This window comes from Anser anser (assembly GCF_964211835.1).
Source record: "Anser anser genome assembly, chromosome: 1".
NCBI classification, from domain to species: Eukaryota; Metazoa; Chordata; class Aves; order Anseriformes; family Anatidae; genus Anser; species Anser anser.
In genome coordinates, this window is record NC_139720.1 from 87,308,589 (window position 1) to 87,335,218 (window position 26,630).

General features: G+C 49.6%; 2 protein-coding genes across 2 annotated transcripts in view; both read right to left on the minus strand.

The window, feature by feature from the left end:
- The window catches only part of IGSF3 (immunoglobulin superfamily member 3), an 86,760-nt gene extending 80,836 nt beyond the window's left edge, over positions 1-5,924 (minus strand). The window contains exon 1 of the mRNA XM_083806057.1: positions 5,434-5,924. Within this exon, the coding sequence (XP_083662183.1) occupies positions 5,434-5,488 (55 nt within the window). The 5' untranslated portion in view covers positions 5,489-5,924. The remainder of the gene's footprint in view (positions 1-5,433) is intronic.
- Positions 5,925-6,612: 688 nt separating this feature from the next.
- LOC310884384 (immunoglobulin superfamily member 2-like) overlaps positions 6,613-26,630 on the minus strand; it is a 107,602-nt gene continuing 87,584 nt past the window's right edge. Inside the window, exons 19-25 of the mRNA XM_083806098.1 lie at positions 22,192-22,269; positions 13,889-14,015; positions 13,296-13,412; positions 12,895-12,975; positions 11,374-11,424; positions 11,163-11,274; positions 6,613-10,149 (exon numbers count right to left, since the gene is read on the minus strand). The gene's annotated coding sequence lies outside the window, so the exon portion shown is untranslated. The remainder of the gene's footprint in view (positions 10,150-11,162; positions 11,275-11,373; positions 11,425-12,894; positions 12,976-13,295; positions 13,413-13,888; positions 14,016-22,191; positions 22,270-26,630) is intronic.

The following is a 26,630-nucleotide window of genomic DNA, read 5'->3' on the forward strand; positions in this document are numbered from 1 at the left end:
CCTGAGAGGCAAACAGAAAACCTTTTGCTTTTGGGGGTCTCAGCATCACACTCTGCAGTCTCCATTTCTCTACAGGCCTCAGAAACCACCCATTTCGCTCAGCACCCTCCTCAATGCCGAGCTCCTCACGCTCACACACCAGACATTCAGCTCTGCAGAGTCCACAGAACAACGCGTCTACCTCACCTCTGCTCCTGCTGCCTCTAACAAGCTTATCAGCCTCCATACAAAGGCCAAAACCCATAAAAGTGACAGTGTGCCGTAGGCAGAGAGATCAGGGACGCAGGTGAGGTTGAACCAACCAACAAGGAAACAAACAAGCAAACTCCCCAGAACAGCCAGATGCAGCACCCACTCCCCGCTACTCCCCTGTAATCACAAAGACGGGAACGTGTTTGCTGGGAAGGGAAGCTATCTGCGTATCTCCACTTTTGAACTAGTCAAAAACAAAAACCAAACAAACCACAGAATACACCACTTGGCAGCGCTGCCACAGCCATGCATCAAAATCACCTCCAACCACGTCAGCCCCTGACAAGCCGTTTTGCAAGGGCCAGAAAAACAAAACCCAGGGCGCCAAACCAACCAAACAGGAGGTGTTAGAGTAACGCTGATGTTGCTCGTGGTTGCACAGCTGCCCTGCATGGTGCTCTGCAACACACACTCCAGATCTGGCCGGTTTCTGCTGTCTTGACAGGGCCAGCTTCGTGGCCAGAAGCTGCACAGGAACCTCCTCAGCAGCAGCCACAGTGCTTCCTGACCAGTAAAGTCCAGCTGCTGCCAGGACTAGGAGAGAGATGTGAAGTGCTATGAATATTTTCAAGTCCCAAATGGAAGCAATAGCTTGGCAGGAGAGAAGCTGGCTGAGGGCGGAGTTAAGTACTGCCCTGGGACAAGAGGGTGCAGACAGACCTCACTATCTACATACAGTTCTCTTGCACTCAGGAGTCTTTCAGGCTTTGAAAGCTATGGGCGTGGTGGTTAAAGGCCCAGCACTCGGCAAGATCCTGCCTCCAGAGCCTTCTCTCATCTACCTAAGCCGCTGGGTTCATCACCTCACTTCCCCTCCCAGTGCTTTCCCACTGCCCATCTTTTCCCCACTCCCGCGCATAACTGAGAGCTGCCTCTTCCTTCCCTGCAGACCTGACACCCAGCAAGAGCAGGAGCTGGACCTGCAAATACCAACCAGGCACCAGCAACAGATAGAAATCAGAAAGACGGAGCCACAGGAGCAGTGCTGCTTTTAAGCACTTGTGCAAGCGCTATGGAGCAGAAACTTAAGTCCTGAGTGGCAAAGCCTCTCCCTTCTCGAGAAAAGCTTCCCATCCTTTAACTGAGATGGCTTGGTTTTGTGCTCGTGTTCAATTACTCTCAAATTATTGAAATGCGACTTTAGCAGCAGCTAGAAAGACAAGATTTCCTTTTGTCTCCTTGCCATTTTCTACTTAAACCTCCTAATGACAAAAAGCTTGCTAACATGCATCACTGGAAACATGCTCTCAATACACTGATGGGGACAGGGTGAGCAACAGGTTAGAGCTGGCAACGACATAAATGCAGGGCAGCTGCCCTAGGCCCATAGCAGGCAGCTGCAGACTTAACTTCTTTGCCCTGCAATTTACTCAAACCCCACATTGTCTAGAGAGGCATCGACTTGAGCCTCTGCATAGCTGATAGGAAACAGATGCTGAATGTCACCAGACATTTAACCAGAGAACCATTCCTTAAGAGTATTTCATAGGAATAGAAAATAGACGGCAATACAAAAATGGTGTCGAGACAAATTTAGCAGGTTATCATTAAGGAGTATTTAGTAACTCAAAAGCCAGGGGCAAATCATAATGCTGCAGTTTTCCAGACACTGGCTGGAGGGCCTGAACATCCTTGGTACGAGCAGACAAGTCGCATCACGAGCAGAAGAACCCTAGCAACAAGAAGAAAACTGAATTGTGCTTTAAAAGCTTTCCCCTTTCTTTCAGGCAGTTTTCCCAGCCTAGTAAGTTTCCGGGCAGGGTCTGAAGATTGCTATCTGTCACACAGTGAGGAGCATGCTTCCAGCTTACAGCACTCTCCGATTCATCTGAGTTAAACCACCTAAAACACCTCTGGCTTCATACCAGTCTGTATAACCTTTGCGACAATGGCTGGAGCGTGATTGACTTTGTAGGGTACAAAAGAAGACTGAGACGACAGGAAGGATGGAAGAGAGAACAAGAAAAAAAACACCAGAAAAAAACACTTTCCTGGTCCTAAATATTTGTTAAGTCTCCCAACAGTGAAGCACTCTCCTTCCCAAACATAATGCGACCTCTCCCCCTGCAAAGTCTGCGTGTCTGTTTATTCTGCCTTTCACTTTACATAATGGGTCTGGTTCCAAGTACACATTCGATTTACAATAAAAACCGCTTTAATAAAGTAATCTAACTTGACGGAAGGTCAACTAGAAGACAACAATTCGCATAAACCAAAACCTCCTGTGTAAATAAACAGGATTTGCTGGAGCCTCAGGATGTCACGCAGCCTGGCCAAGACTGAAAGGAGGGAGCCTCCCCCCGAGGAATCCCATTTGGGGACGGGAAGAATTACACTTGGGGATGTGCACGAGTGGAGCCTTCCAGCCCAGCAGAGACGGCTGGGGCGGGCATGGCGAGGCAGCCTCCGCCGCACAGCCTCAGCCTGACTGCGTGACACCCCACGGCTCACCCCCAAAAGAAACACAGTCCGGGTGCTGCAGCAAGCACCCAGTGACCTAGGGGCAGCGAACACGGGGTGACAGCATTGCAATCGGCTTGCAAAAGGAAGCTCACAGCAGAGCACTTTGGGCAGACGCAGACGGAGCAAGCACGATCTTGGCCACCGATGCTAACAATGCATCCTGGAGCAGATGAGGCTCCCGCGACGCTCCTGGGCCGCTAGCTTTGGTAAACAAACAACCCCAAAGCCCGCGTGTGCAAACACCCACTCTGCTGTTTTCTCCATCAGCAGCAGCGAAGCAGGAGAGAGCAATAGCAGAGCGCTTTGGCAGCGCTCAGCAGCTCCCCAGCCAGCACCCCTTCCCCACCAGGCGAGCTCCGCCGGCAGCCAGGCCTGCAAGATCTTCCCCCGTCTCTCCGGGAGTCGCCCCTGCATCATTATTTCACTCCAACATGTCATTTACAAGTGATCTGCAGTTTCAAGACCTTCCGCAGGCTGTACTCCCCTCCAGGAATCACAAATAAATCACCAATTACTATGCATGAATAGAGAGAGGAAGAGGGTAATGAGTCTATGTACATATATACATATGCAATGTTTGAACACAAAGAGCTGTAAATTGCATTCACAGGTGGCATTCTGGATACTGCAGGAGACTCAAAGACAGAACTATTCATAAACCAGTCACCAATGTGAATGAATTCAGCATTCCCCAGAAGCCTATTGTGTTTCCTATATATTACACCATAAATATGAGTAGTATCAGACTTTGCATCCCCGCAAAAAAAAGGAAGGTAAATCTTGCAACTACACATAGGATTAGCACTGGCTGGCACAAGTATTAATGGTCTCCTCGCTGCATGAGGATTATTTACAGCACTTGCTCTATTTTCCCATTTTGTACTTGCTGTGATGAAGTGCCACTTGTTTAAAGAACCCTGTAACAAACACTGCAGCGAGAGGGGGAAAAAACAGCAGAGATCTACAAATGTTACACCCACATGCCAGATGTGGGTTTTCAAACCCCGGGTTTCCAGTTACTTGGATTCCGTTAGCTAGTTAATGCTTGATACGTTGCATTAAATCATCTGCCGGCTCTTTGCATAACCGCGACTCCTCCTTCGGTAATTCTGATGAGTTTGCAAAACGGTAAGGAAAAATCGAGTTGTGTTTCTTCTCCCGTACACTCAGTCCACAGTACCTTATCCTTACATTCTAGCATTAACAGTACTTGTTTGGAAAGCTAGTCCTTTTCTACCCACTCCGAGATTCATGCTACGAAGCAAGGCTTTTTACTCCCAGCCTCTCCCCCGGTAAGTCAACGATGTCTCAGCTTCACACACAACAACCTAAAACCACTTCAGTGCAACTCCAGGCTTTGAGTCGCGCATCCCTGGCCTTGTTAAAACCACTGAAAAGCGCCCAGAGATGGCTCAGCACCACCGTGGGGTGCCTTACACAGGCGCCTGGGTCCCACTTGTGCACCTCCTCGGGAAGCCTTCGGCAAGGCAATGCCCTCTGCTGCTACGCGGCCGCATCAGCCGGGCGTGCTTCGGGGCAACGGGCTGCTCGCTCCATATTAGGAGCACTTAACCCAGAAGAAGGGTGTTATTGCTCCTCAGCTGGGGAGATCCAGCGTGCAAAGGCAAGGCAGCGAGCAAACGCTGCTCGTCTACACCCATCTTGTGGGCTACGGCAGGCTGCCCGTAGCGGCGGGGCAGAGGCACCCTGGATAAACTTAGCTTTAAGATGGTTTCTGTCAGGGAACCCAAAGGAGAAAGCTACTGGTTAGGGGAAGTTTGAACCCTCTCCAAAACCATTTCAAAGAGTTGTCTCTCTTTCTCTTTCCTAAAGAAAGGCAGGCGGCATGAAAAGCCACATGCAAGCATGCACAAACACAGATTAGAGACATGGGAGCACGGCTGTGACTTAAGATGTAGTTTCCGAATCGGCAGAGCAGGTAGGTGACAATTCCTACGGCAGGAAGACCACCAGCCTCGCCACTGCTTCCACAGCATTAGTGCGAGCAGAAAATCTTACCAACGAAAAGGCAAACCACAACAACTCCAAGGTGGCTCCGTATATACACAGGCAACAACAGCGTGAGGGTGCTGTGCTGTATTTTCTACAACCGCTCCTATTGACTCATCGGGGCTAAGCCAGGCTCGCAGGCTGCTGCAAAAAAGCAGCCTTTTAATTGCCTCCTGTTCTGCCGTTCCCAAATTTGCAGGAGGGGATCTCGCACCGCTACGGCACCTCTCCTCCAGCAGCGGGATCCCAAAGGACTTCGCAGAGCAGCGTGCGGGCACTCGCGGGATGGGACAAACCCCGGCGCTTACGGGGTTTGGGGCACAAGATGTATCGGCACAGGGCACCCGATGTGGGCAGGCAGGGACGGAGGAACTACCGGAGGAGTTTGGAGAGGCGGCACAGAGCAGCCCAGCCGCGTTTCAGACCGCGGGGGCTGCCTTCTCCAAGGGTCTCCCCCTTACCCCACCAGAGCCGGGAGAAGGGCTCGGCTCCTGCGCCCCACGCTGCCCCCCGTGTCCCCCAGCCCTGCCCCTCGCCCCAAAAGGGGGCACCCGGCTCCGGCCGTCCCCTGGGGCTGCCAGGGGAGGCGAAACCCTCGCCCCCCCCCCCGCAGACATCTTCCTCCCCTCCTCCCTCCGCCTCGCCGGAGCCGCGTCCCCAGCCCCGGGGCGGGGTAGGGGGGACCCCCGGGGTCCCGCCGGCACTTACCGAGGCAGAGGAGGAGCAGCAGCGGCGGGGCCAGGTGCGGCGGCGGGGTCGGCATGGCTGCGGGGCTCCGGGTGCCTCTAGGTCCCGCCGCTGCCGGGGCGGGCGTCGGGCCGGGCCCAGCGGCACAAAGGGAAGGCGGCGGGGCCGGCACGGGGAGGCGCCAAGGCGGGCGGGGGCATCGCCCCCGCAGCGGGGCGGCCGCCGAGCCTCCCCCCTCTCCTCCTCCTCCTCCTCCTCCTCCTCCTCCTCCTCCTTTTTCTCCCCTCCTCTCCCCGGGGAAGGAGGCAGGAGGATGGGGGGAGATCGCCTCAGCAGCGCAGCGCTTAAAAAAAAATATAAATATATAAAAATAATAACGATAATACCGGGAGATGAGGGGGTGAAACGGCAGCCCCGCGGCCGCGAAGTTCCAAAAACCAGCGGGGCCGCCCTCACCTGCCCGCCCGCCCGGCGCTGCCGCCGCCGCCGCCGCGGGGTGCCCGGCGCTTCCTCCCCGCCGCCAAACTCCTCCCCCGGCCCGCCCCGGCCCGCCCCGCTCCCCCCGGCGGAGGGCGAGGGCGGTGGGATCCCCCCCGGGCCGAGGCAGCCCCCCGAGGGGCGGGCAGGGGGCACCCGGGGTCGGGGTGCGGGTAGGGGTAGGCGCTCGGGAAGGGTTAACCCTCCCCGGTGTGGGGCGGGGGTGAAGCCGAGGTTGTAAAGGGTAAAGCGGGTTTCTTTGTTTTTAGGGGAAGGGGGGCCCTCGGGGGCTGCGAGCTGGGAAGGGTCCCAACGCCCCCCCCCGGGTGCCGGCGCTCCGGGAGGGCTGCCCCCGCCGGCGGTGGGATGCTGCCGCCGGGCGTCAGCGCCCGGAGAGCACGGAAAGCGCACCCAGGGAGCGCTGAAACGCTCGCTACGGCAACACGAGGGACCAGGGGTCTTGTTTGTAAACTGGAGATGAAGGACGCCCTTCTCAAGGGCACAGATGCTCGAACATCCTTTTGAGTGAAGCCCCTGTTTGCTCAGTTGCTCATAGAAGTAAGACGAGAGATAAAGAGTGACACTAATAGCACAGCAGGTACCCTCCTGGCACTCCGATCCCACACAGACCCTGTGCAGGAGACCCTTCTGCCTATGCACAGGGTCCCAGATCAGGCCTGGGTGCTGCAAATGCAGGAACCCAACCCGCCTGTGCCACGCCAAGGCAGCCCCAAGCCTCCTGGTAAGACCTGCCAAGTCCCAAGAAGCCGCGCAAGCAGGACTCAGAAGCTGTCTGTACTGCCATACGGACTCGTTTCCCGGCACGGTGGCTGTGGCAGATCCAGTGGTAGCTAGCACCTAGTGACCCAGCAAATTCTGTTTCTGCAGGCTAATAACCTTAAGCTGTGACATTTTCGGAGTGGGAGGTTTAATTTGCAGCTTTGTCATGCTCTGAGAACGGAGGAGCCGGAGAGCAGAATGACTGGGGAAGAGTGGAAGAGAAAGGGTTAGCGATGTCTTTGCGCTGAAAATGAAGCTCACGCGTTGGCCCTTAAGCTTTAATTACATCTAGACTGCCTTCAAGTGAGACTTGGAAAAAGAACAGAGGTGATGATAAGAGTTGATGGAAAACACCAGTCTATTTGCCTTCTCTCTTTGGTGATTTTGGGGCTGAAACGTCACACCGTGTGATATCACTGAGCTTGCTTAACATTGTTCGCGTGCAGTCTCCTATTATAAGGCCTCATGAACAAGCCCACGAGTATTTAGAGCAAGCACTGGGGGGCTAATTTGAAGAAAAGCTTCAGCATTTCTAAATGAATGCAGGGTAAAGATCTTTAATGCTTCAAATGATGTGTAACTAGAGAAATAAATAATAGCAACAAGGAAAAAAAAAGAAAAAAAAGAAGCGAACTAAGAAATGCAGGGCATAGGACAGGAAAAAAACATTTGCTCAGGATACACTGAATGAAAAGGAAACATTAAAGCTTGCTGATACCACAAGGGTTTTCTAGATGGCAAGGGATATAGACCAGGGACCCACTCTGTTCCTGTCTGGACAAATTATTTCCATCTCAGGCTGGAAGCACTAGCACGATTCAGGTGAGCTCCCAGAACAGTTCAGGGAAAAGCCGGGATCAGAGCCCTGCTTTCCTGGCTCTGAATGCATTGCTTTCACCAGCAGAGCCTGTTGCAAGACAATTTGAGGTGAATTTGGGTGCGTTCTTACTTTTTACAGTACATGTGACTGCACAACGTACGAGCCTAACAGGAGCACAGAAATGCCCTGCAAAAATGTTATCGGAGATTCACTGAACAATCACATCCTCTTCAAAGAGCTCTTGCAGAGTATTACATTAATGTACAGTAACAATAAAAATATAAAAAGACCATGGAAATGACATTATAGCATTATAAGATTAATCCAATTCCAGTCAAATTAGATTATAACAAGAACTGCGAGTGCTAAAGACTATTAATGGGAACCTGTGTTTCAAAAGCCTCATCACCTTTGTGCTTGTTCTCCCGCCTGACCCCAATAATAAAAATAACTTAGCGCTCGCCAGAGCGCTCCTCCTCAGAGGACTTTGCAAATGCTCCCTGACTTTGGAGGAAAACATCCTCCCCAAGCCCGTGTCAGTGGGGAAACTGAGTCAGCGCTCAGGTTTGGCCAGGCATTTCTGGCTGCTGGTGGGGATCCTACTCCCTGGGGACATCCGTCTGTCCGTCCCTGGGTTTGTTCCTGTGTCCAAAGGAAGAGGAACGAGACGGTTGTCTGACAGACGTGCCTTTCAAGCACGTGGTGGCCACGGGGAAGCTCTCAGGAAGGCAGGCCTGGGCTGCCTCGTGCTCCCAGCACAATCGGGCCATTGAGGATCGCCATCCCCCGAAGCAGCCGGGCGTTGAGGCCTTGCCATGTGCTTGCTCTCTGGCAGCGGGGTGCTGCAATAGCCGCGGGCAGGCGGGCGTGACTCGGGCGCTGCTGCTGATGCAGGCGTTAGGCCGCTACCACAGTGTTAGGCTATTACCCACACTGATGGCTTTCTTCTTCCTCGGCACTGCCGGCCGGCTGCTCGGGCCTGCTTCCCCTTCACTTGCCCAGGCAGGGCGAGCACGGGCAGCGCTCTCACCCACCCTGCCTCTTCTAGCACCAGCAGCAGGCGTCCGCAGCCCTAGTGAGATGGGTGGCTGCTGTGCGGACAGGGTAATGAGGGTGGATTTCCTCCAAGCTGCCAGGAGCTGTCGTAATGCAGCAGCTGTGACGGGGAGTTGTATCTTTTGCCCCGGGGAAGCAAAAGGACATCCACACCCTGACTCCGCGTGCTCTGCTCACCCGGTGTGCGGCAGCCCTCATGGGTAGTGGCAACAGAGCACAGCAGTCAGGGGACTGGGCTCAAGCCAGGCCCCAGACTTGCTTTTGGTGAGGCAGGAGGCTCCCCATTCCTCCTCAAGTCAGGAGGAGTGATCTCCTGCCTGCACAGAAAGAAAGCAGATGTAGGGAAAGAGAGGAAGGGGAGGTTAAAATACAGCTGCAGGATTGACCCGCTGCGAAGGACTGCCTCTGAGCAGAGACGGATGGTTTAAAAGAGCATCACTCAGAGAAGGTCGTGCCTGCACACACATCTGTCTCCTCTTAGAAGCCACCTCAGAGCTGCAGATTGAGCAATCAGAAATCAAACCATCCAGAGAAAAAAAAAAACAAAACACAACCAAACAATTTTTAACAACGTCCTATGTTATTTGTCCAAGACCATGCAAGAAAATCCACAGAAATCAGGGTCCTCCGGCCTGAAGATGCGCATGGGGGATGTCATGATCCAGTCAAACCTCCTCTGCCACATTGCTGAAGGGGAGAGGAGACACACCTACAGCTCAGGGGCATGGAGGGGACGAGTGGCCATGGCCACTTAGCTGAGCTGAAACAATTCCGAAAACATTTTCTCCAGCCCTTATTTACACTGCAAAGATTTGAACACTGGTTTCACCCAGAGGAAAAAGAAGATATTTATATTTAATGGCCAACATTTAAGCGCCTTTAAAACGATCTGAGAGGTTGTAGTTGGAACAGAGATAAAACCCTAAATACCCTGGTACAAAGCAGCAGTGCTGCCATCGCAGGAAAGCTGGCAACTGCAGCCAGGCTGAGTATCTGGGTCTAGCGCAGCTGGGATTGCCCCCTGGGACCAGCACACTGCTCCGTGGATGGCACTGAGGCAGTTCCCAGGCTGCTGGTGAAAGGAATTCCCACTTGTACCCTGGGCAGAGGGATGAGGAGAGAGAGAAAGAGAGGGAAGCAAAAACAAAAACACTATGCAAAGATAGATCGACGTGTTTCCAGATTTTCAGGACATCTGTCAGCAAGCACCAGAGTGTATGGCAGCTAATCCCTTCGCAGATTTTAACTGTTGCTTGACGGAAGAGTATGCCAATTTTTTCCTAAATGTCCCCACATATGAAGTTGTGCTCTGCCTGAGGTTATGATCTGTCTGTGAGGAAAAATATGATGCTACTGGCTTGGAACACGTGCAGAGCAAAAGATGTTTGCTGAAGATGAAGAAGTCCACAGGCAAGGTGACTGCACAACAGCTTTCTAATCCTACCTCCTAAAGCCAAGCTCAAGTCCCAGGTTTGTGATGTTTTGCTGGTTAATTCGGATTTCCCTGTGGTTTGTGTGTGCCACGATGAGACAGGTGAGTAAAAGGTTGGATTCAAGCCTTGTGACAACTGGTGGAGCAGCAGTTCCTCTTTTTCTTGTTTTCACTGGGAAGAAAAGCAACAGAGAGAAATGGGCAAATAGGCATTTCCACCATCAACTTTTCTCAGCAGTAACCAGAAAAAAATGGATTTTTCGTTAGTAAAAAGAAAAAAAAAAAATCACCTTTGCCAAACAGACTTTTAGCCTCTTATCCCACAAGACTTTGAACTCCTGGTTGCACTTCACGTTTTTCCACAGAATCATTTTGAAGAAAGAAAATCAATTTCCTGGCTGGATCTAACACCGTGGGACTCTTTGGGTGTGTCTGAATTCTTTCTAAACGGTCCTGGGCAACTGTACAGAAAAAAAAAGTCTCTCTGCTACTGTCATTTATCCTGAAACATTTCTTTCATCCAGTTAGCTATGATAAGCACTTTGATTGTTACTCTGGATGAAGTATGTAATCATTAGACTTCAGAGTCCACACCTTCATTTCTGTGATTGAGGCCAATACATAATTCATACCTCTCTCAATATTGGCCTGACAGCAGATTTTGGAAGATAGCAGCGACTCTGTTTGCATTTTGATGTGGGCGTTGGTCACCTTTATGTCATAACCAAATGATTTGGGAATCATCTAGGAGGGAGAAGTCCAGGACACCATTCCCTTACTCACAAGATTGTTTTGCACTTTACATATAAGAATCGCTATATAAAACCTAAAATATTCATGAGAGCAGGAATGAAAGCCCAGGAGTCTCACCTTCTGCCTGGACCCTGAATGTTAAATTTCAAGACTTGCTCCCCAGTTCATCCCCTCCACCAGACTGTTCTCTTTAAAACTAAAAGGCCCTGGGTGTCCTGGCAGACACCGAGGTGAACACGAGCCAGCAGCGTGCCCTTGCTGCAAAGGAGGCTCTAATGGCATCCTGCCTGCATTAGGAGCAGTGCTGCCAGCAGGTGGAGGGAGGTGAAGCTTCCCCTCCAATCAGCACTGGTGAGGCCACACCTGGGGCGCTGGGGCCAGTTACAAACTGCAACGTCAGGTGCCAGCTGAACATCAGAAGCAACTCCTTACCCTGCAGGTAACTGAGCACTGGCTGCCCAGAAAGGTTGCGGGGTCTTCCTCCTTGGAGATCTTCACAGGCCACCAGGACATGGGCCTGAACAGACTGCTGTGGGTGTAGTGGCTGTGGAGATCAAACAGGAGGTATGTAGGTTCACAGGTCAGTGATTGCTTTTGGACTCAGGTGGGGAGGACCTCTACTTTAGCTTTGGTCTCAGCTTACCTCAGGGTCACAAAGCTTTGTGGTTCAATCCTTCTCCCTCAGCGGGCAAGCCTGTGGGTAAAAAAGCAAGCCTACACCCCCAGAACCAAATGGAGTCAAGAGCCCTTTCTGAAGGGGCAGGAATACTTCTCTCTCCCTCCTCTTTACTGTCACCACCTGTCCCAGTGAAGCTGGGAGAAGTGGCAGCAGATCTACAGGATGCCTACTACCAGGTGGATTTGCTGTCCACGGCAAGCGTCTTTCCTGCAGACTTGTCTTAGGATAAAAAGTTAACTAGTACACCCCTCTTTGCCTTGTTTTCAACCCCAACAGGAAAAAGTAGTGCTCACTGGAGCACGTCACAGCTTTTTGGCAAGTGGCCCTGCCAACAGAGGAGGAGCTGCCAGTCACTGCACTAGCACTCGGACTGGGCTGCATGAGGGCAGAGACAGACCTCACTTCAGAGGTCAGGTCCGGTATCATCATTTTACTTCTGAGGCAGAAAGCAATCAGAAAAAAAATACTCAAAGCACTCTGGAAGAATCACACCAAAATGGGACATTTGCAAATATGTCAGAGACCAGAAACAGAGTCTGGGAAGGAGCAAGGCAGGAGTTTTGCAATGCAATCAGAAGATAGCTCCATTTCCACTTCAGCAGTCAAACACAACGGTGTTATAACGCAAACATGCCATCACCGGGCTATTTCACAACTCACACGGATGGGACGGTCCTTCACATTCATCGTAGGAAGCCTACCTGTACCAGCAGGACGTGAGTCACCCTGTCTCTGGGCAGTGGGGTGATTTTGGAAGCTGTCATAGTCCCTAGGAGTGATAAGCATGGACGAGGGCCCCTATGTAGGTGGGGTGGAGAAGGGAAGAGGAAGTGCCCTGATTCACAGTTACTGGGTGGCAAGGAGAGCAATAGCAGCTGCATGTAGAGGAGCATAAAGAAGCCACGAGGCAATGTTAGTCATTGTGATTAAGCCACTGGAGTGTCTATGTTTGCAGTTATTTTGTTTACTTACTCGTGGCCACACATGACAAGAACTTTGGAGAAATGTGAAAAGGGATGACAGAGTACCGTGGGTATCCACAGAAGTCTCCTCACTGGCAGGAATGGTTGTGCAAGTACAAAACAACAATGGTTTGTGTGAAGAACTAGGAAGGGAAGGTCAGCACAGGCCTCCATGCTTTCTAAGTTGTTTGGGAAAGGGCAGCACAAGAACAGCTGAGGAGCTCTGAGAGTGTGAAAAGACAAGGCACACAAGGGAGAAGCAAAGGAGGAGCCAAAAAGCCAAGCAGAGGGGGATAACCCAGCCAGCATCGTTATGAAGAGTGCCTTCAGAGCATTAATTCCCTGCCGAGGCCCACAGATAGGGCACTGGCTGTTATGAGATGGTCTCGCATCTGTATGAGTGTGTGGACGGCTAGGGAAGACTGCACATCAGCAGCGTGACACAAGACAAGATGGTGCAGGTGGGAAGGCCCTGAGCAAGGCCCCAAATGCAGGCCAGGTGATGTGGGGCAGGGATAGATACCATGAAAGGCACTGGTGGGGAGGACTAGGAGCAAGAACAGGCTGGTGTTAGCACTGCTGAGCATGAGCTTCTGACAGCCATCTGTAACAAAACAACAAAGAAACAGAATTATGTTTTAGTTTGGACTGAAGAGGATGTACGCAAAAATGAGTCTGATTTGTGATCAGCATAAAGACAGTGGTTGGACTTTGGTTGGTACATGAGGCTGGGGAGCGGAGGCAGCTCCTGTTCTACCCACTCAGAGGCAAGACAGCTGTTGAGCAAGGAGGGGGGTAACCTGAAGGACCGCAGGTTTATTTAATTTCCATGGCAGCATTTCCACCTAAGGTGCCCTGCAGGGCCTGAAAAGAAAGTGTCTGTGCTAAGAGAGAGGAGGAAAAATAAAAAAAAGCAGGACCAACCTCTCTATTTTCTGCATCTTCCCCTCCCTCGCAGGTCGGTCAGCAGCAGCCCCACAGGAGGTATGGCCCGAAATGATCAGCAGCGATGCCTCACCTTCAGCACACAATGGTCCTAAACTGCTTAGGGAAACCACCAGCCCTCTCACAGGGCAGCACAAACACAAGGTTTTGCAGGATGGGGCTTGGAGCAGGGCGCAGTGGGATCAGCGTTAAGAAGGACTCATCACGCCAAGCTATCCCATTTGTAGCACAGACCTAGCAGTCCTGCCAGACAGCAAGCAGCATAACTAGGTAGAGCTTCCCAGAAGGGAAATTACAGTCCAAATGCATTTTCTGTATAGGAAATCCAAAAGAAGAAGGAGGAAAAAAAGAAGCCCTTATCTATATTTATAAGATGAAGCTTTTCCTACACGAATAAACCTCTTAACACATTTTTCTGGGCGCTGAGGTTATATATTTAATAGGTTTTTCTGGTATCACTTAAAAGTAGATCACCACCATGCAGTGACGCCTGCTGCACTCTTTTTCTGGCATCCTCACTAGCTCCCTTCACCCGTGCCCCCCGTAACTAGAGCGCCACGTGTTATTCTCACCAGACTGCGAGAGAGGATTTTTCCTTTACTGAGGAACTTTTCCTACAGAGCTGCTCGATCACCTCCTTTTCTTTGGCCCTCCATGCTTTCTTCTTTCCAACTTAACAAAGAAAGGAGAAGACAATCCCTGGAAGAGAAGGGAAAGCACGAACCCTCATGAAACCCTCCTGCTAACTTTTCATTACTATCCCGGGGCTGCAAACCAACACTTCTGCCCTTGAGCACGGATCACAGAAAGCAGAAACTTGCACAGGCCTCCAGCAAGGTGAGAACCAGGCCCCCTGTGCCATGGGCAGCGTGGCTAACCCTGCTGAGTGCACAAGAACCCTTTCTTGGACATATTCAAAGCCCTGAAGAACTCAGCCCTGCAGGGTGTTCAGCTCCTGAGCCCACGATTACTTCAGTGTCCTCCGTCCTAGTGCCAGCAGTTCTGCATTGGAATGTGGAGGGCAGAGCTCTTTAAAAAAAATCAAACAAACAAACAAAAAACCGCAACAAACTTTAATAGGAGTAAGTATAGGTAACCACAGAAAGAAAGCATCCTTCATGTCTAGAGCCAGCCCCATGCAGAAGTGCTTTGTAACCAGCGCACACCCGATTTCCACTTTTCAGACTTGGCACTTGGACTTTAACCTCTTTCCCCTTCCTGCTATGTTGTGGGCAGAAGTTTCATTTTGTTGCTTTATTGTCTCTCCCCTCCTTATTAAATACAATAAGTTAAAACCTCTGTCATTACAGCCATCTCTCAGGAGGGAAGAACCGTGTTACTCCAGTGTCACTCCTGTGCTCGCAACCTAGGAGAAGAAAAACGGTGGGACTGCTCTCCTTTGCCTCTGCAAGGAATAAATATCTTGCACTGATTCTTGAGCTGTAGCTCACTGTAGGCTTCTCTCTGTTTCCTCCATCCACTTCCCACTCTTCAGGACAAAATAACTGCCTCTTCATCTCAAGAGATTTATCTGTTCACTTTCGTGCATGGACAGAAAAAACATTTCTTCCCCCGCAACAATGCAGCTAACTCTGGGGTAGAACATGACAGCTATTTCACAGCACAGAAGGGGTGGCAGGGAAAATGCAGTTGTTTTTGCCTGCAGAGATGGAACAGCAGATTGGAATGGCAAAAACTGCAATTTAACTGGAACCTTGAGAAATCCTTCACGGTTTTCATAATTTAGTCCAAAGGAAAAAAAAAAACTGCCTGTAAAGGCTGGATCGCCAAAGCACAGGCTGACTCAAAGGGAAGGGCTCTGTTTAGTGAAGCATAACACTATCTACTATAGCACCCACATATTTCTTAGAAGTTTTTTTCATCTCCCAAGTGAGTAAGCCCATTTCTGCTTACTTGTGAAACCGGGCAAGCTCGAAGGCAGGAGCTTGCAGGTTAACTAGAAAAGGTGTGGGTCGCTGCTCCTTCCCATGCCCCAGATGCAGCTCACAAGACAGCCATCCCATCTTACCTGCTTAGAGGGTGTGATACTCCCGTGAGAGCTGATCACAGGCACTTTTTCACCTGGTATTATTTCTAACATAGGCATTAGCCAACACTACCCCTTCTCCCCACCACCACCACCACCACCATTTCCCTGCCCAAACCTGCTCCAGAAAACAAAGGCTCAGCAGAACTGTGTCCCCATCGAGGCTGGATGAGGGACTATCAAAGAGCACAGTAAGGTGAAAGCGCCCAGGTTATCAACGCTGATTGGCTCAGTGTAATTATCTGCTCAAGATGTTGTGGATAATTTGGGTGTTCTGAGCTTCTGAGAAGGAGAAGGCAAACCCTCTCGACACAGGTAGGAGTGGAAGGTCAGCAAAAATCAGCCTTTAGCAGGACCCCTTAAAGGATTACTGTTCACCTATAAGGTATTAAGTAGAGCAGACATTCTGTGCGTACCCTCGAGCAGAAATCCAGCTGACAGCCCTCCACCGCCCCTGCCCCCAGCTTCCTTCTGCGCCCCTTGGGCAGGATGCGCGCTGGGAGCTGCGCACACAGGCACATCTCCATGTGATGCTGAGCATCAGGAGGGGAAATACTCTCCTCCGCTTGGCGCAGCGCAGGGAGCCCCAGCTCCTGTGCAGCTCAGAGGAGCACTGGATGTCCTTGCTCCTCCTGGTAGCATCTTCACAGTACTGGGTGCTGGAGGCTCACAGCCCTACATCCTGCATGGTACAGTGCAGGGCTGCATGAGAGGGCTCCCAGGAGGTGAAGCAAATGATCTAGGGCACCCTGTGTGGCTGTTACAGGCAAAATCTGAGGACTCAAAGGCAGACACCTCTCTCACTGCTAGAACTCAGCTCTAGGGAAGATGCAGGATGTGACTTCGAGTTACATCCAAGCCACACATGCCCTCTCTCCAGCCCTGGCCACTTTTTTTTTTATTCATTTGCCTAAAAATATTTTGCAGCAGAGATCTCTGACTGAGCAAAAGAGGCTGGATCAGAAGCAAAAGAGTGACTGATGCATTATGCAGCATCCAGTGACAACAAGGGAATTAGATTTTGATATGCTTGCTGAAGTCTGCTATTTCTACCCTGGTACCTGGTGGTCAATTCGTTGCCAACATCTGTATAACATCAAACATTTGCATCCATATGGAGAATGTATAATTAAAGCTTGCTGCATACAACTGTGAAAACTTTTTCATATCCTCCCTAAATTGCATTGCAACCCCCAGATGAGGGCTGGAAGCCAAAATGGAAAAAGTCTGGCATAAATATTTAACTAACTTGAGATACGTATTCTTTAACTATTAGCTAATTATTTTGTGCCAGCCATAAATGGCATCTGGTCCTTTAGTACAGGGTGCAGAAGGATGATGCAGCTTGGACACATAAGTGGGAAATGAAACGTGACTCCTTGCTAATTAATATTAATGAACGGATCAAGAACCAACATCTCTTTGAAAATATGAGCACAACAGGAGCCCGAGCGTGATTCATTACGATTAGTGCTGGGGTGACAACCATTACGAGTCTCAGAAAAGCCTCTGTTTCATGGAGTATCTCTTCAGGAAGGACTTAATTGGCTTCTGGAAGAAGTGAGGATGAACAAGGAAGGTGGTTTCAGACCAACCTGCGGGTATGTGTGTGATAATCACACTGGAAAAGGAGGAATAACAGTTCCTTTTGTGTGGATGTGCTGAGGGTCCCCTGCTTGGTTTGCCCCAGCAATAGCAACAGCCCACTGTCAAATCCCTGCCATAGTTATTCCTATCCCTCCAAACTCAGTCCCTTCCTTCAGCCCTCAGTCCCTTTTCCTCCAAATTAGGTCCCTTCTTCCCCATACACTGCCTGCTCTGACACTGTTTCAGACCACCTTGGCAGCCAGTAGCTCAGCTCTGACACCTTGTACCTGAACTGTGTTCCACCTGGGAAGGAGAAAATCTGCCCTCTTTCACACAGCATCCCTCTGGGCCTGGCTCACCATGGAGCTGGGGGAACATTTTGGTGTTTAACAGGACAGTTTTCCTCCTTACCTAATTCATAGCCATGTAATAAGAACTGCTAACATTTCTGTTCCCTTCTTTCACGTCTCTCTGGGTTGCTCTCCACTCATGGAGCACACTAAGCCTCTAACAGAAATGTTTGTCCTCATCTGAAGGTCTTGAACAATCACGACTTGTTGGCCTGTTGCTTTGCTTTGCTATCACATCTGCACACCACTTGGTTCTAGCACCAAGCTCTGTAGCTTTAGCAGGGCTCACAAGGAAATGCTAGATCCTCTTTCTTTGGTTAAGCCTGTTCAGTCAAGGAAAAGGCCTCCAAGTTGGCTCCTGCCCTCAAAGTAGCTCCTGAACTTGCATTATTATATACATTTAGGAAGTATATTAGGTTTTTGGACTGCATCAATCTTTTTGTTATGACTACCTGGGAATTACCATTCATCCCATCATTCACCAACTGCTTCTCTGCTGTGTTCTCCATTTCTCAGTCAATTTTCTACTAAGAGCCAGTCTACCAGCTAATTTCCCTCTGGTCCTGAACAAACATCAGCAAAAATCATCTGAAGCTGAAAGCCTGGTGCTGCTTTACACTATCATTTGCCTGAATCGAGCAAGTCCCAAAGACCCACTAGGAACAATCATATATCTCCAGAAAGGCAAGAAGTCCACTGTCTCTGAACCATCATTACAGTTCCCAGTAGTGTGGCTTAAACATTGCCACTGCTGCATTATCCTTACCACTCTCTCAAATCTTTGTAAAATCAGTCATGTCGCTGAAGACTAACAGAGAGAGAGCGCGATCGATGCACAACACGTGTTGTGGGCTTGTAATGGGAATTGGAAACTGGATCTAGGAATCCTTCCCCAAGGTAGTCTATCATGCCTTGTGACTTCATGTAAAACCCGTATCTTTCCTCCCATCTTGCTCAAGACTGAATGGAAAACTGGGTTAACGAAAATGTAAAGAATCTTTCAACGCAGCAGAGACTGCTTCAGAGTCAAGTTTCCCAGGGGAAATAAATGATGAACAAAAACAAACAACAGCACAGCTCAAATGATTCCTCCCTTCACCACAGTCCTGAGATTTCATAATTGCTCCCTTCATGGCCATTTTGGTTTGTAATATGCAGAGTAAAGATTTCCATTATAGCTGTGTTTACTTAATCACTATAATTTTTTTTTAAGTGAAGTTCAGGCTGTTCAAAGCACCAGGATGCCAGCCCCAAGGAAATTAGCCATCAGCTAGTTGTTGCTCTACTATGATCTGTAGCAAAGGGTTTGCTGCCCAGCAGTCTCTTGGTGCTCAGATAGATCACACATCTCTAGGAGTGAGGAGGCTATTTACCATGGTCTGTTGTGCCCTTGGCCTCATTGGGCAAGATGAGGATGGTTTTCTGTGTTTGTATATGTAAAAAAAAGAAAAAAATCAGTCTCTGGAATGGGATGATCTGAGACAAGACTGAAGTCCATCAAGGGAAAGCTAGAGAACTGACAAAAGCAGAATTCATTTCAGCAAGCGGCAGCACATTGGTACATCTGCAGCACAGTCCTTCCAGTGAGGTTACATTGCATATTCTCATCATGCATGGCAGAATATCCTGGCATGAATATTTAATCATGCAGGGCAAATATAAGCAGATTGAAATTCTAGGTGATGACAACTTTCAGATGACCTGGGTCCAGACTAGAATTTGTGATTTAAGGATGGGAAGGCTCCACATCTCATTCCTGTCCTTCCAAGATGTTTATTCCCTGGCATGGGACTTGAGAAACACCTCAGCTTTTATAAAAGTAGCAACAGCTGCTACACAGGATGCTTAAGAAAAGGGACAAACACATGGAAACAGAGTCAATGCCTGCATGAGGTTTTCTGTCACTGGAGGCAGTCTCTAATACCAAAGTTTTTTGGCACTCTCATGGTTTCCAGCACCCCAGATCACTATGGTCAAAACCAAACCAGATTTCCACTGCCATCTTCAAGTTGGATTGACCTGAGTTACTGACCAAAACCACCCCATCCAGCTTTTAACCTTTTGGCAATGAAAGACCCAGCCTCTGAAACACAACCCAGGAGTGCAGAAGATGAACTTCCTTGGCCCTAGTGGATCTAGGACCCTCAGAAGAAACCTTACAGAGTAGATGAGATGTCCTCCATCACATAGGCCTTTCTGGAGGTGTTCCACCCTTCTTCCCACCACTCTCCCCCACCACACTTCCCAAAGTCTTTACAGGTAAAAGACAGGAGGAAAAAAGTTCACGTGCACTGGTTTGGGGAGATGCTACAGACCAGCTCTATTACAATGGTAGGAGCCCAAGTCCCACAGAAACAAACAGAAAACGGACACCTCAATTTTTCTGGCCTGAGGCTTCCACAGCACTGGGGTTCTGTGCGTGATTAGACAAAATAAATGTAAATTGTCAAAAAGACGGGGCATTAATAAGCTTATTCCTTTCTGTAGTAAGATGTGCAAATTCCTCCCTTTCTTTTCGTAAATAGCTGTAACTCATTTCAGATTTTTTGCTGATAGGAATGTAATTCAGTCATTTCAGCAAGGTTGTCAAGCACCGTGAATGGTCCCTGCACAGACAGCACCACGTATTACTCTCGTTTCCTAGCGGGAGAGATTCAGGATGCAGAAAGTTCAATATCATGTTGGTTTGCAGAAACAAATCCATGTAAGGTGAAGCTATCGTAGCAAATTTTAGTGAACGTGTTTGCATTGCGGAGAGGTGGAAGAGGGATGCAGGAGGAATCTCACTGTATAGGCAAGAGTCAGAGATTAGAAGAGCACCAAGTGGCCAGGTGGTGAGGGAACCTACTTCCAAGTTACAATTGCAATGATTGCGATGAATAGGGAGAATCTATTATTAAAGACACACCTGAAAATAACGGTAATGATTTCCACTTGTATGCCTTTGATCAGACAATCTCACAGTATTGTATAAATGAAATCTCCCAGTATCTCTGTGAGGTTGGAAAGCCTTCTACTGACATGAACATGTCAGAAATAAATAGCAGCTGAATGGTGCCAGACAGGTGACGGCTTAGGTAATTCATCCTCTCTTGGAAGGAGAGCTTCTAGAGGTGAAATTTGCCCCAATTATAAAAGGGGAATAGATCCTCAATATGAGCTATATTGGACTACAAGCATAAATTACTGTGCAAAATGATCAACCAGCCCATTCAGTTCTCATTTCCATAGGTGAAAGTGCCAATAAGGGAAATAATCACCTGTCTGTAAGGATGATTTTAAAAGATGGAGACACTGCCCATCAAGAACACCACTGGGACTCATCAACCCTTTTCAAACAGGCTGCTGGTAGCCACCAGGAGGTAAGGACTGTTTTTAGTCACTAACTCCATAGGATTAATTTAAATTAGCCACCTGGAGAGGAAAAATTATGCCTGTTACCATGCCATTGTGCACTGCATTCCCCAGAACAAAACTGTACAGGATCATCACATTCAGACACAACCCAGGTGTGGGGTGTGCATCGTCCGACTTTCCTTCCTGGAAATCAGGAGCAGTGTAGGCAGTTTTTGCAGAGTGCTAACTGGGATTTGCAGCTAAATCCCGTCATAGGGCAAGAAACATCACTGAATATTTCTCTTGCAAAAGGGGAGGTGGACCCCAAACTGAACAGCAGGCATTGTTTACTGTGGCAAGACAATTTTCTATTTTTGGAAAACTTGACCAATTTATGTTTCTACTTGATGGACTGCTGAGAGGGTTAAATATGGCCTGGCACTTATTTCACTTGTGATTATGCTCGTCTTCCTCTCACCAAGAAAGAACCCAAAATACATTGATATTCAGATCTGGCTATTTTCGTTTGCGCTTTTCTCTATTATTCAGTGAATATGAAATTACTCTTTACTGATTCAGAAGCTATTTGTATAGTATTTTTCAAGGATAAGTTGTAGGGGTCATACACCCCAACTTCACTGTTATGGCTGATTACCATAATTCCTGCTCCTCCTCAAGTGCCAGTAATAAGCTGCCTACTTTAATCCTATTTAGATGTTTGATTTGGGTGTATTTGTCAGCAGAAAGATTATATAAATACAGTGGTTGGTGAAAAGCCCTCATACTGTAACATAACCAAGTGCAGTTTTACCCCTGGTTGAGGCAAGAAATGATTCCCTGGCTAATCAAATGCCAGAGGTGCTCTCCAGATGGCTAGAGGGACTTCTCTCCAAAAGATAAGGCAGTCCTTAACTTATCTAGGGCCATGTCAGAACACCACCCTCAATAACTTAGAATTTAAATGTATTTTGGGAGGAAAGACTCAATCTGCCTGCACTCCCTAAGAGCCTTCACAAAGGAGAGTAGATCCCAAACCCACACGTTGTTCCTACCTTGCTGCTGCTGTCCCCTGCTCTGGGGACACTCCTGCAGGAGCAGCGTGTGGACCAGTGTCCTCCCCCACCATTTTGAGGGCTAGGGGAGCCATCCAGGCTTGGTATCCCACTGCAAGCAGAAGGGACGGGGCTGGGGTCGAGCTGCTCCACGCTCTCCCAGAGCAGAACGAAGGCTTTCCACCAGCAGCGGAGAACACAATAGCTGCATGAGCCTTCCAGTTACCAGCCCAGAGCAATAGCTGCAGGGGCATATTTGAGCTCTCTGATTTATTTATTTGTGAAGCAATCATTAGCAGCACCAGCCTCAGCACACATCAAACCCCTCTGCTCCTCTGCCAGCCTCCCTCTCCACCCACCTTGAGTCTCGCTGGGGCTTGCTGGAGGGAGGAGAGCCGCCCCATCATTCATCCTCCACCACTTTCTGCTCCTCTAATAGGTACTCAGTTAAGTGGGTCCTGCTGTGTTTAATGGTCTCCCCCGCCCCCGTGTAACCTACTTACATATTTTCTGTGAGCCCGGTGGCCTGGTGTATGTATTTCGGTTGTATGGCGGCTGCTCCAGGAAGGGTCACGTGGCTCCTGTAATTAAAACAGGGTGAAAAGGGGATTCCTCTGCTTACCAAGAGGAGAAAAAAAAAAGAGAAAAAAAAAAAAAGGATTGGAATGAGGGAAAAGAGGCCATTTGCTGCAAACATGAGGGCTGGAAGGCCTTGAATATAATCATTACTACAGAGTTGCACCAGAAGTCATCAGGCCCTGTGCTATCAACAGATAACTCAAGTGACATTAATTATTATATAAGGAAAGAGTATGGTCATATTTGATTTATTCTCTTCCCCAAAATAACTCTCAAAGACTGAGCCCACCAAACAACGATTCCTACTTCAGTCACACCCCTCACTGGCACCCCTGGTTCCGCAAAGAGCAGAAGCAGCGCTCCCTAGAAACATCGCTGAGCACAAATCTCATTTGAGTTTGTGCTGCCAGTTCATTACCTGGGATTTTTATACAGCTCTGTATATGCTGCTACCATCCTCTGAGTTTGTCCTAGTGCATATCTTGGAGTATTTCAAGTGGAAATTTTTTGAGGCAGAGGGGGAGCCTCCTGCATAGCACATGCACACTGCATCCTTGCTACTGGGAGAGGCAGGGAGCAATCTCCCAATTGCACAAGTCTGATTGATATATTGGATATAATGTGGGGTGTCTGGGAGCTGTGGTGTGTGGGCTGTGAATTGTAAAAAGGCTGGGAGACAAATGGGACCTGAGAGGGGAGGGAAAGGTGGGACAACGCTAGAGAGAGCTTCTGCGGAGGCAGCTGCAGAAGGGGACCGTGAGTTTAAAGCTCACTCCAGGCTGGTACTGAAGTCTAGTTCTTCACTGGAAGGTGAGGGAAATCTCTGTTTCTTATAACCTTACAAGAGGGGGAGATGGTCCTGTGCCAGGGTCTGAGTCAGCCAGAGGCATCATTAGTATGTCCTGTGCAGTCTCTGTGGGAGCTCTGTAGGGTAACTTGAGTTGTGGGTGTCAGAAGCAGTGCATAAATTATGGGGGGTGGGAGGTGGGGCTGTAACAAGAAAAAAGTATGGGGTCCTTATGCATGAAATCAGGTAAGAGAGCACATTGCAAGTAATTCTGCTGAGGAATAGCGAATCCAACAGAAAGACGGCTGTAGGATGCTGAAGAACTCACTGAGTAATGTGGAAAATGATGCAATGGAAGCTTCTAAGTGCCATTCACCTGACTGACTTTGAAGAAGGATGGAAGCAAAGGCTGGAGAACAGCAGTGCACAGTCCCCTTTCTCATCAGAGCTGTCTATTTTCAAGTAAGCTTGAAAATACTCCACAAGTAGTCTCACAAATGCTGGGTGGCTGAAAGCAACACCACTCTGTAAGGAGAGCCCCTAAATTAGCATAAAATAAATGAGTACCTGTGAAATCCCCAGCGATACCCTTCACTCTACAGCTCTCCTGAAAAGATAGGAACATAAATAATGGACTGTAAGGAAAGGAGGGGTAGGTACTTGAAAACTCGCTCTCTCAGGGAGAGGGTTTGCTAGAATCGACCCCCAGTTTGTGTGCTGAATAGATGAAAGCTGGATCTGGCGGGCAGGATGGAGTTAAGCTTGCAGGCAGATGTTGATGGAGCCTTCTGCTGTCTTCTCGCTCCTTAACCTTGTTTCCAAACATTGCAATCTGATGCTTAACTTTTTTTTTTTTTCTTTAATAGTAAAATAACCTTGCTATTAACTCTGCCTGGTAATAAAGTGTGGTCGCTCTGCAAAACAGATTTGCAAGTCACTTTTTCTGTTGCAGGGAACAGAGGTCATTCTTCAGGGAAAGCAAAATGTTTTCCAAGTCTCTCCCCACTAGTGCTAATTATGGCATTCCTGACAGCCAGGACACAACTTTGCATATCCCTGCAAGGGCTGGTGCCCGGGAGCGTTCCTTGCTACATGGGGAGAAGGGAATTTCCTTTGGGGTGCAGCAGGAGAGGCGGGAGCATGGCTTCTGGTGCTCAGAATGCCTTGCTCATAAAAAGTAACTGCAAGGGATCGTCCACACGGGGGGAGCTGAAGGTACTCTACGTGCCGTACAGACTGGCCCCTATGCATTAGTCCAATGGGCCATGAGGTTCAGAAGGAAATTTGGCCATTATTTCTTCTGACAGGGATGGAGGTAGCATGGGGCCCTAGACACCGAGTTACCCACCCTGCCACAATAATTCTTCCAAAAATGCCATCACTCCTAAGGCCATTTAGCATCTGGGCAGTTGTTCTGATCTACTCCTTGCTAACGGCTGCTCAATAAACTATAATAAACCTATTAGATAGCTTTGCTGAAGTGCACTGCCAGGTTGGGCCGGGGAATCTCAGTCATTTTTCATGGCATTCAGTTACATCCAAAGTAACAGACTAACATGAATTAACGTTGATGTGATGGAGTGGTGTGGTCTGAAAATGACCTTTTCCTTTTATCCTTACGCTATCTATTTTCTGAGAGCTCTCCTCCTGCAGTGGAGCAGGGCTGGTCTCTGCATGACTGCAGAGCAGTCTTCTCCCCAAATCCGACATAGGGATGCTGTCATTCAGGGCCAGGGAACCACGTTCTGGCAGTTTCTAAATTATAAGAGAAAGAGATTTTTTCTCCTCAGTGTATGAGGGCTTTTAGTATCTACACCATAGCCTTTTCTTTATTAATTAATGTTATGTTTAAAACATAAGTAGCTTCTTATTTCTGCTAGCTACTTATTATACTGCCCCGTCAGCACTTCAACGCCCAAGTTGGGCTCCACGTGTGATGTGTTAGCCCCGGCCAAAGTCACAGCCGGTGACACCCGGCCCAAGGGCATCTGCAGCAGGGGCTAAGGACGAGGGCACTTCTTTTTAGCATGTGAAACCCCTTGTGGCCTCTTCTGTCTGCCAGCCCCTCTCCACACAGGACAGACCCCTCTCTGGCCAGCCGGAGCTGCGGGCAGACAGTCGGGCGGGCGCTCGCCTGCATCCCCCGGAGCAGGGCTATATTTAGAGGCAAGCTGCAAACAAAGCGACGACGACGGTGAGCTGCTCGCCCATAAATTATCCAGTGGGATCGGAGGGGAGAGCGAGCACCGTGCTGGAGGGGGACAAGGACAGGAGGCCGTTTTGCCAAGATTTGGGAGGTTCCCCCCCGCGTCGCCCCAGCCCCCATCTCGCCCGCGCCCCACCTCCCCGATAAGCCCAGGCAGCGTGAATTGCGGTTTAGCAGATGGTTGCCATGGGTTACCTCCCTGCGCCGCAGATATTCCCTTCAGAAATAGTAACGTTAATTGAAAACAGGGGCCCGGCGCCGTCACTCCGAGGCTCGCTTCGGCGGGCCGGCCGTCCTCGGCCGCGGCGGGGACATGGCCAACGCAAGGGGAGACGACGGAGGGAGCAGGCCGCGGCCCAGCTCTGGGGGAGTTCTGCAGGAGGTGCAGTTGAACAAAACTGCATGTTGGAGGGGAAGGCCGTGCCCCAGGTGGTCAGCAGCTGAGCTGGGAAGAGATGGCAGATCTCCTCCTGCCCTGTGCCCACGGTGAAACTCTCCTTTTAGGAGGAGTTTAGTGGGGCTTTTTGGGAAGCCGTGTCACACGGACAAAAAACTGGCAAGATGACCACAGCACGAGGGGAACAGCAACTAGAGAGCCAGGGTGCTGGAGGAGGCGTCTGGTGAGGTGCTAGGGGGATCAGTGGCAGGTCTCATCCTGCTTTAACCTATCCCTCTTTCAGGATGATTAATGTGTAAGCGGCAGGTTTTGCAAAATTTAGGTAGTGTAACCTGCTGCCACCAATTAGCAAGGATATTTCTGTTCCGCAGAGGATTTTCAACTTGTAGCCTTGACTGGCACTGCAGGCATGAAGCCTGCGAGCAATCAGGAGAGGTGGTCTGTGCTGGAGAGGGAGCGCTCTCCCACCCTTCCCGTGCTAGCTCAGAAAGCTCCCAGCTCCTTCTCAGTGCATCACAGGCTGGTCCCTGTGCCCCCAGCACAGCAAGGATGCTGTCTCTGCCCGACGTGGGGGGCTCTGGGGATGTGCACAGGCAGCAGGTGCTTGGTATGGTGGGAGCAGGCAGAGCTTCATGCTGTTCTTGCAGTCTGAGCAAGAGTGACTCAGTCCTTGCATTAAGTTATTACACTTCTGACCTATTCAAGCCCTACACTAGTAATATTTTACCTGAGGCTGCACCACTTTGCACGCAGATAAGACTTTTGCTGTTGCCCGCTTGGTGCATTGCTTTTTCTGCGACCCCTTCTGAAGATTCAGCTCTGCCTTCCTTGATGCCAGAGCAAACCCTCTCGCCTCTCACTGTTTCAGTCCTAAGTGCCACTGGTTTTCCCAGTGCTGTAGGCATCTCCAAGATCTGCTCCAATGTCTTGTCAGGGTTTCTTGGTCTTTTATGTGAGCTCGGAGGGACATCTG